Source organism: Sorex fumeus, unplaced genomic scaffold (assembly GCF_029834395.1).
Source record: "Sorex fumeus unplaced genomic scaffold, SorFum_2.1 ptg000014l, whole genome shotgun sequence".
Taxonomy (NCBI): domain Eukaryota; kingdom Metazoa; phylum Chordata; class Mammalia; order Eulipotyphla; family Soricidae; genus Sorex; species Sorex fumeus.
This window is the reverse complement of record NW_026606071.1, coordinates 25,654,119-25,666,114: the sequence shown is the minus strand read 5'-3', so window position 1 is coordinate 25,666,114 and position 11,996 is coordinate 25,654,119. Positions and strand designations below refer to the sequence as shown.

Here is an 11,996-nt window from a genome sequence, read left to right as displayed (position 1 = left end):
TAAAAATTTTTATCTTTCAAAGAATGTACCACACCTGTGAACTCTGAATTCTCTTACCTTGAACAACAACTTGGTTGCTGGGTACTAAGATTTGCTGTCCATCAGTTGTCTGTGCATATTGGAGAATGGTAGTACCCGGTTGTGTGGCAGCTGCATTGGTCATGGTTAACGTTTGTAGGCCCTGTACCCCATCGGTACCATTGTTAGCCAGCTGTATTGCTCCTCCCTGCGTAATGGCAACTAAAACCCAATAGATTTTACTGTTACAAATGTAATTAATATCATATACAACTATGTAATGTAAATTTTAATTCAATGCAGAGCAATTTTCAGCACATAATATAGGAGAAATTCAATAGCAAGTAACACTGACAAAAAAGATTTGGTATATTCAAGATGACTTCTGCTCAGAAAATTCACATCTAAATACCAACTAATTAAATACATCTAAATGCAACTAAATACATCTAAATAAAATTTATTCATATCTTTAAACTGTTGCAGAAAGTAGATAAATGAGAAAATCCTAAATTCCTTTACATTGTTTGGTTCTGAGAAGACATCACTTATTTTCTTTCTTCTAGCATATTACTGCTAACATTGTGATATCTGTTGCCTTGTTAGTAAATTAATTTCTTCAGAGTAAGAAATATGATATAAGGAACATAAAAAAAGAAATGTAAGCAAACTTCACTGTACTTAATGCACATGGCTTTCTTCTGGCTATGAACCAATAAACTCAGGTCTGGAGGAAAAGTAAGTAGGAAACTAGGTGTCAATCCAAGATTTATCACAGAATTTATTTTACCCAAAACAACCTGATTCTAGGCACTAAACGCAACTGCTATAAACATCAACTGAAATCATCTATTATGTAAAATCTCTGAAAACAGCAGTCTGATCCCATCAAATGTGTTTTTCTTTGTATTATTTATATAAATGACTAAGATTTTAGAGGGCTTTAAAGAAAATAAACAGGGAAAGAAGACAGAAGTCAAATAACTGAAAACTCTTTAAATGTTCATTTAAAAGCATAAAATTAAGGTAAATTCTGCGTAGCCAATATAAAGAAAAACATCATGGGCTATAATTTTAGTGAAAAAAACAAACAAACAAAAAACAACAACAAAAAAATCTAACCTAAATAACCAAGTTCAAAATCATATCCAATTTTTTTTATTGTTTATCTGGAAAATCCAATTGACAGACTCATACATAAACATGTGCTTTACAACTGAGCAACATCTGCAGCTAAAACTTGTTTTTCAGACTAAAAATAGAACTTTGTAATAAGACTACTAGTGGCTGGGGCCAGAACCAGAGTACAGTGAACAGAGTGTTAGCCTTTGCACGCACCAGGATATGGTTCACTCCCCGACACCCTATATGGTTCCCTGACCCCACCAGGAGTGATGCCTGAGGACAAAGCTAGGAATAAGTCCTGAGCACCACCAGGTGTGATCCCATAATAAATTAAAAAAAAAAACAAAAACAACTATCAATGGGTACAAAGAATGAATAATTGATGACAGCACTAATATCTTTTAAAAAGTTTGTGAGGGCCAGAAAGATAGCTCAGGGAGTAAGATACTTACTTGCTTTGTATGTGACCCATTTGGTCAATCCTTGACACCATATTATTGTCATGTGAGCGGTGCCAGGAGTGCCCCCTAAGCATACTGGGTGTAGCCCAAAAGAAAGTTTATGAAAGGATTACATTTATAGCTACTCAGAAGAACCATGGGAAAGAAAACGCCCTGATTAAACAATACAGCTCTTCAACAATGTGCTAGGGAGGGTTATGTTTAAATAAATGTATCTATCCAATGAAATATAATTGTTAAAGAAATTGAATGTGGTATATAAATCTCTCATCTGCATAAAAGTGTTACACATTTATGCATAAGCAGAATGAAAAACAATGAGAGTATTTATACCAAACTCTTACAGAGGGAGGAATGAAAAGGATTTTCACTTTATTTTTTTTTTGCTTTGGAGGTCATATCCACAGTGCTTGGGGCCACTACTGCTCAAGGATAACTTCTGGTGGTATTCAGGGGAACAAACGTAGTATTTAGAATTGAACCAGGGTTGGCATCATTGGAAAGCAAGTACCTTAACCCCTATAAAATCTCTCTGACCCCAATTTTCACTTTTTTATTAGTACTATACGCTTCTGCCATTTGAATTTTCACAAGTCTTTATTCATTTCTTAAGAAAAATGGTCCCCTGAGTACTGCCAAGTGATCAAATCTAGGGTGGATGTGTACAAGGCCACTGCCTGACCCGCTATATTATCTCTCTACCTCCCCTGTATTGACTCTTAATGACAATATGAATGTTGAAGTCACAGTATGTTGAATCAGTTCAACCAAGTCCATGTATCTACAGAGAATGAAAGACATAGATAATGAACCAGACTTTGAAAATCTGGGCTGGGGAGCTAGCTAAGAGGGTGGCACACACAATATGCATGTGAGAAGACCAGATGCATCCCTGGCACTGCATAGTCCCAAACACTGCCTCTGAGAGGCTTTGCCCCAACCAACACTTTAGAGTTGCCCGCCAGCACTGCTGGGCTGCACAGGCCCCCTCAGTTGCTGGAAAAGTCATCTGCCAAATTAAAACTCTACTTTTCTAAATATCGCTTCCCTATTTGATCTGATGTCTTTTTCCTAAAGAGCATTTTCATTTCAAAGGAGAACCACTGTAGTAGTCAATCACTGCTACAATGGAGTTTGCTGTATCCCTCAAGTATGCTAAAGTGGGAAAACAAAATTCATGTTTCAGTGTCTTAGAACACGTTAAATAATTAAAATTATCTGGTAAATAACTAAAACACACACACACACACACACACACACACACACACACACACACACATATCCAACACGTGGTCATCTCTGACAATAAAGAATAGGAGTAGGAAAAAGATGACTGAACTCAGGTAAGCTTATAGAATGTAAGAACAGCTTAGTCAAAAGTGTCTTCCTTTAACCTTATAGTACCTATACTGCAAAATTTAATGACCAAAAGGGGGGGGGGGGAGCGACAGAGAGAGAAGAGGGGAGAGAGGGGGCAGAGGGGAGGCGGGGAGGAAGTCTGTGTAGAGGCAGACTGGGGTTTGGAGAGGGTGTGGAAAGAGGAAAATTGGGGACATTGGTGGTGGGAAATGTACACACTGGTGAAGAGATGAGTGTTTGAACATTGTACTACTGAAAACCATCATGGACAACTTTGTTAACTATCTCACAGTGATTTAATTAAAAAAAAATTTTTAAGTGCTTTCCTTATATTTTTATCCAAATGTTCTGCTTTCACAGCTAAAATATCTACTACTTAAGATCCTGTTAACGTAAATTAAAATAATACAAACCAAGGCCGAGCTGTAACTAACTGAAAAACTACAAACTCTTACATTTCTGATATCAACTATATCAGGATATATAATCATATAATCAAAGAATAATAATATAATTAAAGTATAAATAATGCAGAAGGAATTTTTAACATATACTTAAGTTTATAAATAAGGAAGGGAATACTATATAGCCAGCAGCACTGGATTTGATCCCATAAATCAAAATAGAGAGACCTATGTGTTAGATAAAAATGGATCAAGTATTAAAAAGGTATAATTCACAAAAATACCTTTGTTCAAACAAAAGCAAACTCAGAAATACTTTTAAACAGACCTAGGTTAAAGGTAAGAAAACCTGTCAGATGAAAACATCACAGAAATGAAACTACAATAATTTTGCAAAAGAAATATTTTCTTTCTGAAAGTCAGAAAGCTAAGTATCTTCTTAATGTAGCAGTCCTGCTTACATTATCATAATTTGTTACACCACCTTTTCTATTAAGAGGAATAATAAATGAACATGCTGGTAAGATAGCAACCAAGCCTTCAATCCTGCAATCCAAACCTTCAAAAATAACATTTCATGGAATTTTAAAATGCGGCAGGAAATTGGAAGGAAATGCTGGTAAGATAGCAACCAAGCCTTCAATCCTTCAATCCAAACCTTCAAAAATAACATTTCATGGGATTTTAAAATGCGGAAGGAAATTGGAAGGAAAGCTGAATAATTAACAAAGATGAATGAGACCATTTTGGCTCTTAAACACAAAAGATGACCTTTCTTTATCTAAAGATAAAGATAGAAACTTATGTTAAAGAAAAACTTACATTTTCTATTAACACCTTCTGTGAGGACTGAAACCTAGAATTTTCAGAGTGTTTGGGCCTCCATTTATATATATATATGTGTACACACACACACACACACACACACACACACACACACACATATACACACATATATATACTCTTAATCCTAACAAAAACCTTGAAGAAAAATGTCCATTACAGACCTCTGCATACTGAACTACTAAGGAAACGTAAGACTGTCAGCCAGAACTAAGGACAGTTGGTACTTAATTTCTTTGCAGCGGGACATGATCACTTCTTTTTCTTCCTGATTTTCAAAACAAAAATATCTATTACTCACTATACTGTCCACTGCTAGTTTGGTAAATCGGAGTTGGCACCGTTACTGTGGTGATGGCAGGTGCTGAAGTCTCCTCTTCAGACTTCTCTTCTTCAATCCTTGGCACCCCTGGCGCATCAGAAGATAAATCATTTAAAATTTTCCTGGAAAAATAGAAAATTCTGTTAGTGAAATGTAACATTTAGGGGTTAAATACAATTTCTGGGAAAAAAACAGAAAACTGGCAGAAAGTTGGTAGTTTTTAGTCCAGAAGTTAAAAATAAAAGAACTTACAAAAACAAACTAAAAATGAATCAGGGATATATATCAAAATGACACCACACAAGGTCAAACGAAATCAAATAACATTTTGTTTAGCCCAACTGTAAAGAATGATTCAAAATCCAGCTGTCACCAGCAGTCATTCTCCACCCAGAAAACTGGCCCACAATTTAACCTAATAAATGTACTCTTGGCTTTTTCCTCTTTGGAAAAGTTCGTATCTTTTCTTCCTCCCTACCTCCTTCCTCTCCTTTTCCTCCCCACACTGAGGAGAGAAGCAGAGAAAGAGATTAACAGGGATGAGGACAACATTTGGGTTTGATCCCATGAATAGCATGGTCCCCTAAGCACCACGAAGTGTAGTTCCCAAATCAACAAATACACCTTTTTAAACTGAGGGGTGAAAACAAAATCCCAAAACTCAATTTTTAGCTTCACAATTCAGAATTATTTTATTTTTTTTTTTGCTTTTTGGGTCACAACCAGCAATGCTCAGGGTTCACTCCTGGCTCTGCACTCAGGAATTACTCCTGGCGGTGCTTGGGGAACATATGGGATGCCGGGGATCGAACCCGGGTCGGCCACGTGCAAGGCAAATGCCCTATCCGCTGTGCTATCGCTCCGGCCCTCAGAATTTTATTTATAACTGAACAGTTAAAATTCAGAATATCATACATAGAATCAAATATTCCATATATTGCTGTTGGAAGTATGAAACTGGAACAACCCTTACTGAAAAAAAGTGACCACACCTATAGAAGAGTAAGCAATCTCTATGTCTTAGAATTTACCTTACAATATACTTCCAATAGTAAAAAATAAACACATACATAAGATTACTCATAAAAATGTTCTCTGTTAACAGCACAATACTAGAAATAGGGTTTAAGAGATAGTTATCATGTGTAAGGTGCTTGCCTGCCTTGCATGCAGAACCGAGGTTCAATCCCTGGCACCTACATGGTTCCCCAAGATGTGGTCAGGGGTGATTCCTTAGGGCAGAGCTAGGTATGGCACAGAAAATAAAACAAAACCAGGAAGCTTAATGAGACTATTTACCACAGTTGGAAAGAAAAAGTACATATATGTCTATTGAATGTTTACATGTTTGTTCTGTATGTACATATATATTATGTAAACGTGTATGGAGAGGAGAGCTACACATTTCTGAATTTTGGAACCACATTAAATGTTTACATAGTGAAAAAGTGGAAATTGGAAAAAGTCAAACTGGAATTAAAAAATGAGAAATGAATTCCACCATATGTTAAGTAATTAAAATAATCAGAGAAAGTAGATGTGAAAAGGCTAAAACAAGAAATTTTTATTTTTGACCTCTCAAATTTTAAACCAGTTTGAATTAGTAACTTGTTTCAAGAGTCGACCCAACTGTATCCTTTCTGGGGGGTCAAGGAAAAGGGGCAGAGGGGAGTGGTAACCATCAGCAATGCCCAGAGCTTATTCCTGGCTATGTGCTTAGGGGACCACATGCAAAGCCTGGGATCAAACTGGGCCTGGCTATGTGCAAGGCAAAAGCTTTTACCCTCTGTCCCTTGAACCTCTGAACAATCTCTCGGCCCCTTATGATGCTGCTGTCACATCTTCGTGAATTGTGAGCTCATTAATACAGATCTACAGTTAGTGACTAAGGGGGAAAAAGAAAGGTTAAAAACTAAAATACTGCTGTTGTATTTGAAGATAATAAAATGGGAAATACTGTTACATTTTTAAGAGAATCCCCACCTCACTCCCCAGTTCTATAAATGCTTCTCTGTAGAACACCTCTATTCTTCGTAACTCTTCAAGTTCCATGTTTGGTTTCTATTCTCCATTTGGAAGTCAGGTCCCTTCCAGTTTACTATCTCTCTCATCACTCTTCTCTAGTTTATACCACATACTGTTTGGGTGCTGGTTTTCTTTGTTTTTATTTTAGGCCACACCTAGTGGTGCTCAGGGCTTACTCCTGGCTCTGTGCTCAGGGATCAGTTCTTATAGTACTCTTAAGTGCTGGGGATTGAACTGGAGTAGGCTGTGTACAAAGCAAGTACCTTAAACTCTGTACTACTTTTCTGGCCCATAGACTATTATTTTTAATTCCTAGGACTATCATTTTCAAGTTTTTCTACACATTGTTGTCCATATCTGCCTATTCTACTTTAATAAATTTTTATGCTGATTTTAAGAATGGTTTTTCTCTCCTTTATTTCTTTGTGAGAAATAGCTCATAAATTGATGGCTGGGCATACACTTTGGGTTAGCTCTGGTTAGAAGCAACTGAAAAGTCTGTTAAAACACTAATTCCTGGATTTCTCACCTAGGGATTCCAATTCACAGGCATGAGTCAAAACTGTCTATTTGCAACCAACTGCTGATTTACCAGGCTGGTTTGCTACCCAAATTTTCTGTATTCTTGGTCTTTCTCTAGAGCACTGTTTTTTTTAAAAAAAAATATTTATTTTCTTAATTTTTTAAAGTTGATCACAGTAATTTATTACATTCAATAATCCAACACCAATCCCAATACCATTATACCATCTCACCACCATTATTTCAAATTTTTCCTACCACCACCCCAACCTGCCCCAAAAGCACATACTGAATAAGTTATTTTGTATTGCTTGTTATGAATCACAGTCACAGTCCTCCCGTTGTTCATCAATTTGCTCGAGCAGGCCCAGTAACGACTCCATCATGAGACTTGTTGTTACTGTGTTTGGCATATCGAATACGTCACGGGTAGCTTGCCAGGCTCTGCCGTGTGGGCGAGATACTCTCGGTAGCTTGCCGGGCTCTCTGAGAGGGGCGGAGGAATCGAACTCAGGTCGGCCATGTTGGCTGCGTGCAAGGCAAACGCCCTACCGCTGTGCTATTGCTCCAGCCCTGTTGTTATGAATAATCCACTAAAAATGATCCAGAAAGTTTTCTTAGAGGAGAGTGTGTGAAGATTGTTGTATCTCACCCTGGAGCCATTAAGTCCTTGTATAAGAGATACTAACATGTTGTTACAGGTTGCCTCTTGTGTGCTAATATATGTACATATGTATGCACATACTGCATATATATTTTTTTATCAAAATAGAATGCCTTCTACATCACACCCCATCAAATATGGTGTGCAACTCTTGGTCCACATCTGTGGGGATGTTGCATCACAGCGAACACAGCTGCGAAGCACTATTTTTTAGACTGAGGTCATAACCCAAATGGGAGCCATGGAGACATGCATGCTGCAACCAACATAAAATAACAAAATACAGCTGTAAAGGCAGGAGACAGCTCAAAAGGTGTAGTATATATGTTTTGCATGGAAGCAGCCCAGGTCTTATTCCCAGCACCACCTGGTGAATCACAGCAAACCCTGGCAATGTGCAGTAGCCCCTGAGAACCATAGGGTCTGATACAAAAAAAAAACCAGCCAATCACCAATCCATAAGGATGGTCGTCTTTGTGTTAGCTTTGCTTCATATGCCTATTTATGTAACAGTACACCTGTATCTACACACACACACACACACACACACACACACACACACACACACACACAATTATAGAGCCATATAAAGAACTCAGGATATAGACTATGGTTTTAAAAATGTTCTAAAGCTATTTTTCATGCAAGGGAGATGGCTCAAAGGGCTGTGTAGATGCTCTGCATCCTGGTGGTCCAGTTTCTGTCCCCAACACCAGATGGTCCTCCACCGGCAGCAGCAACCCCCAAGCATCAAACTGCGAGCAGCTTGAGAGCACTGCTGGGTCTGACCCAATGAACCAAACAAAATCTTACAAATTGATCTGCACATAAGTGTACTCCTATTCATAAAGCCCATGGTCATTTTGTTTTGTTGGCCTTGGGCCACACTTGGATGTGCTTAGGGCTTTCTTCTGGTTATGTGCTTAGGGATCACTCCTGTCAGGGTTTGGGGAATCAAGCCCAGGACAGTTGTGTGCAAGCCAAGCGTCTTCCCCATTGTACTATTTCTCCAGCCCCACAGGTGGAGAACAATGTTGGGGGATGAATCCACATTTCATACATGTAAGCTAGTACTGAGCTACATCCATAGCCCCCTCTTAGTTTCCTCGCTCTAGATCACTATGGTTATTCTCTTAGCCTAAAGAATATTCCAAATGTGTACTGAGAAGCAAAATGAATTCCCTTCCATATTTTAACTAATGTAGTCATACAATAACTGCTTTATATACACTATATTTCATCAATGACAAAAAACATCATTATCTTTTTCAAATGATTCTGAATCAATCCCAAATCCTATACTTAAAATAAGCTTGTTTATTTTAAACTCAAGTTTGGAAACCATCAACATTTCTTCTTATTTGTTTTGCTTTTATTTTCTCCCTTGGCTGCTATGATATTTTAAAGTATTTATCTATTTTTTCCCACCACTAGCTCCTGATCAATTCACTGGGGTACTTATCTCTCAAGTTTCACCATTTGCAAAACATTGTTTCTAAGTTTTTCTGTTAAGTAATTTGCAAATGTGCCAAGCCAATGAAATCAAGTGGTAGAGCCCTTAAAGTACTTCCTTTGGGTATACTTGAGTCACTATACAGCTGGATTACTCCAGTAAGAATCCACTTTCACAATCAATTATCATTATAATTACCAAACATCACTTCTCCAACTTCAAAAACATTTCACAAGGAAAACAATAAATCTTGTTATAGGTAATCAAGACCAAAAGAGACTAGGTTTCAAGAATTCATAACAATGCAAAAGGAGGAGGTTTGATTATAATGGAGGATTACCATGGTATTTTATGCCCTTTCTCTACATTTTCTATTTAATTCTTCCATTTCTCGGGCACTTGTGTGTGATTACTTAAATAACTTTTGCTGGGATATAGGGGAGGTTATAAGCCAATTAAGGCAAGTAACTTTTTCCACATAAAATATTTTATGTCTTTTACCTAATATTTGCCTAGATTTTAAGAGTCATGTTTCTTAACTTTTAACTATTAAATTACACACCTGTAGGAAGGCCTTCTTGAAAGAATTTCTCTTCTTTTTTGGGAATCTGTTACACTATCCACCGACTCCTGTGAATCTTCACTTTCTGCAATAGTTGAAATCTGAAAATAAATAGGAACTTTAATATTAATTATCAAATTTCATTCGCATATACTTTTATTTTCTTAAATTTTAAGAAAATGTAAAAAACAAAAGGAACTGATATGTTGTTGTATATTCATTGGAAAAAATTAGTCCTTATGGGAGATAATCATACCAATCACTTGTCTTTCCCTCTTATCCAATAAGAGAGTACCCAAGCTTCTTCAAAACTAAACTTTTGTGATAACTAAATCCAACTAAATCTTCTTTAGAACTTCATCTAAGTAGATCCGAATGTATCAACATTATCTGATATTGTTAGAATCAAACTCCCAGCTGAAAGGTGATTTTTGACATGAAAGAAGACTACGTATTTGAACCTAATATATATATATAATATTTTCTACTAATTACGTGTAAACCCTCATCACTGTCTACAATAGTACAAAAAAGATCTGTAAACCCCTACCGTGTTCAAGCTTTTTGTTCCTAGCAAATTAGAGAAGACCTCTGCCACACACAAACATATCTCACAGTTTGCGCCTACAATTTAACTAGGAGAAATCTCAGAACTTAAAAATAATGAAGATATGGCCAGGAGAGATAGTACAGCAGCAAAGGCACTTTCTTTGCATGCACCCAACCCAGATTTGACCCCTGGCACCCCATGCAGTCCTTTGAGCACGGCCAGAAGGGTCCAAGTGCAGAATCAAGAGTAAGCCCAGAGTACCACAGTATGACACAAAAGGGAAGGGGGTGGGGGGTGGGGTGGAGATAAATTGAATAAAGATTTCACATGGAATAATAATAGCCACTAGTACTGAAAACTTACCATGTGCTGCCAGGCTTTGTATTACAGCACACATCTATATTATATCACTCAATATTGCTAATACAGTAACATCAGGGTCTAAATAAGTACAATTATAATAATGATTCATTTTTAGATGGAAGAACTAAGTCACAAAGAGATTAAGTAACTCACCAAGTCTCAAAGCTAGGAAATAATGGAGTCATTGTCAACATTTGGCATCAGTTTTAGACATTCTTACCAGTAAATCAAAATTCTGTTGGTTCCAATCTCAAACCAGTCTGGTCAGATAGAGAAGCCCAGATGTAGTTTTAGACTATTTCTTGGCTACACGTTAACTCTCATAGCAAGCATATCCGTCAGTTATACTGTGAAATTTTTCAAATGTAGCCCCCTGCTCTTTACTAAACTAAATACACTTAATTCTGTTGTGAGAATTAGATTTAAGCAAGGTAAAAGGGTCTGTGTAGGATAATTTCAAGTTAAAATGTAGCAACAGCAGAAAGAAAAAAAAGCATATTCAGAGTTACACAATCAATTCCAAAGATATTCTCGATGAGGTTCTGAAGCCCAGACACATATTTGAACAAGTTTGGGATCTAATTCTAAGAATGCTTCATAAAATATACCTATAATAATCTACACCAGGGGCTGGAGAGATAGCTCAGCGGGTAGGGCATTTGCCTTGCACACGGCCGACCCGGGTCCAATTCCCAGCATCCCATATGGTCCCCCGAGCACCACCAGGAGTAATTCCTGAGTGCAGAGCCAGGAGTAATCCCTGTGCATCGCTGGCCAGGTGTGACCCAAACAGCAAAAAGAAAAAAAAAAAAAACCCACCCAAAAACAACCTACTCCATTCAAAACACTCTAAAGTTCAAGATACACAGACTTAAAGGTAATTTTTTAAATGAAAAGGAAATTCAGAACTACTCAGCATCTAACATTTCCTCTTTGGGAGTGCTATTCAGAAAGAACTAAGAACTGTAAAATCAATTCCTAGGACTGTCAAAAACAAACAAACAAATAAACCAAACCAAAAAATTACTGTTTTTTTCTCAGATAATAGGAATCAAGTCGAAATACTTTTGGTGTGGCAGGAGAGGGAGGTCAAAAGATTGAACACAGGCTTACGGGCAGGAGAGTTTGACCCTAATTTCACATGGTCCTCTGTAAAGAGAGCATGGACTGCTAGTTATGACCACAAAACAAATTAATAAAATTCTGGCAAATAAGAATTATAGTTTTATATCTAATAGATTAAAGATAAAAGCATATGGTGGCCGGGAGAGCTTGGTATAAACCAAATTTAGGTTTGACCCCCTATATCACATGGTCCTGCAAGC

General features: G+C 37.2%; 1 protein-coding gene across 4 annotated transcripts in view; it reads right to left on the bottom strand.

Annotated features, from left to right (window-relative positions):
* CREB1 (cAMP responsive element binding protein 1) overlaps positions 1 to 11,996 on the bottom strand; it is a 68,826-nt gene that overhangs the window by 19,532 nt on the left and 37,298 nt on the right. For all 4 annotated transcript variants that reach the window (XR_008792081.1, XM_056111541.1, XM_056111543.1 and 1 more), the window contains 3 exons: positions 9,759 to 9,859; positions 4,512 to 4,654; positions 58 to 240 (listed from right to left, as the gene is read on the bottom strand). Coding sequence is in view for 3 of the 4 variants with exons in the window: in XM_056111541.1 (XP_055967516.1) it covers positions 58 to 240; positions 4,512 to 4,654; positions 9,759 to 9,859 (427 nt within the window). In the remaining variant the exon portion in view is untranslated. The remainder of the gene's footprint in view (positions 1 to 57; positions 241 to 4,511; positions 4,655 to 9,758; positions 9,860 to 11,996) is intronic.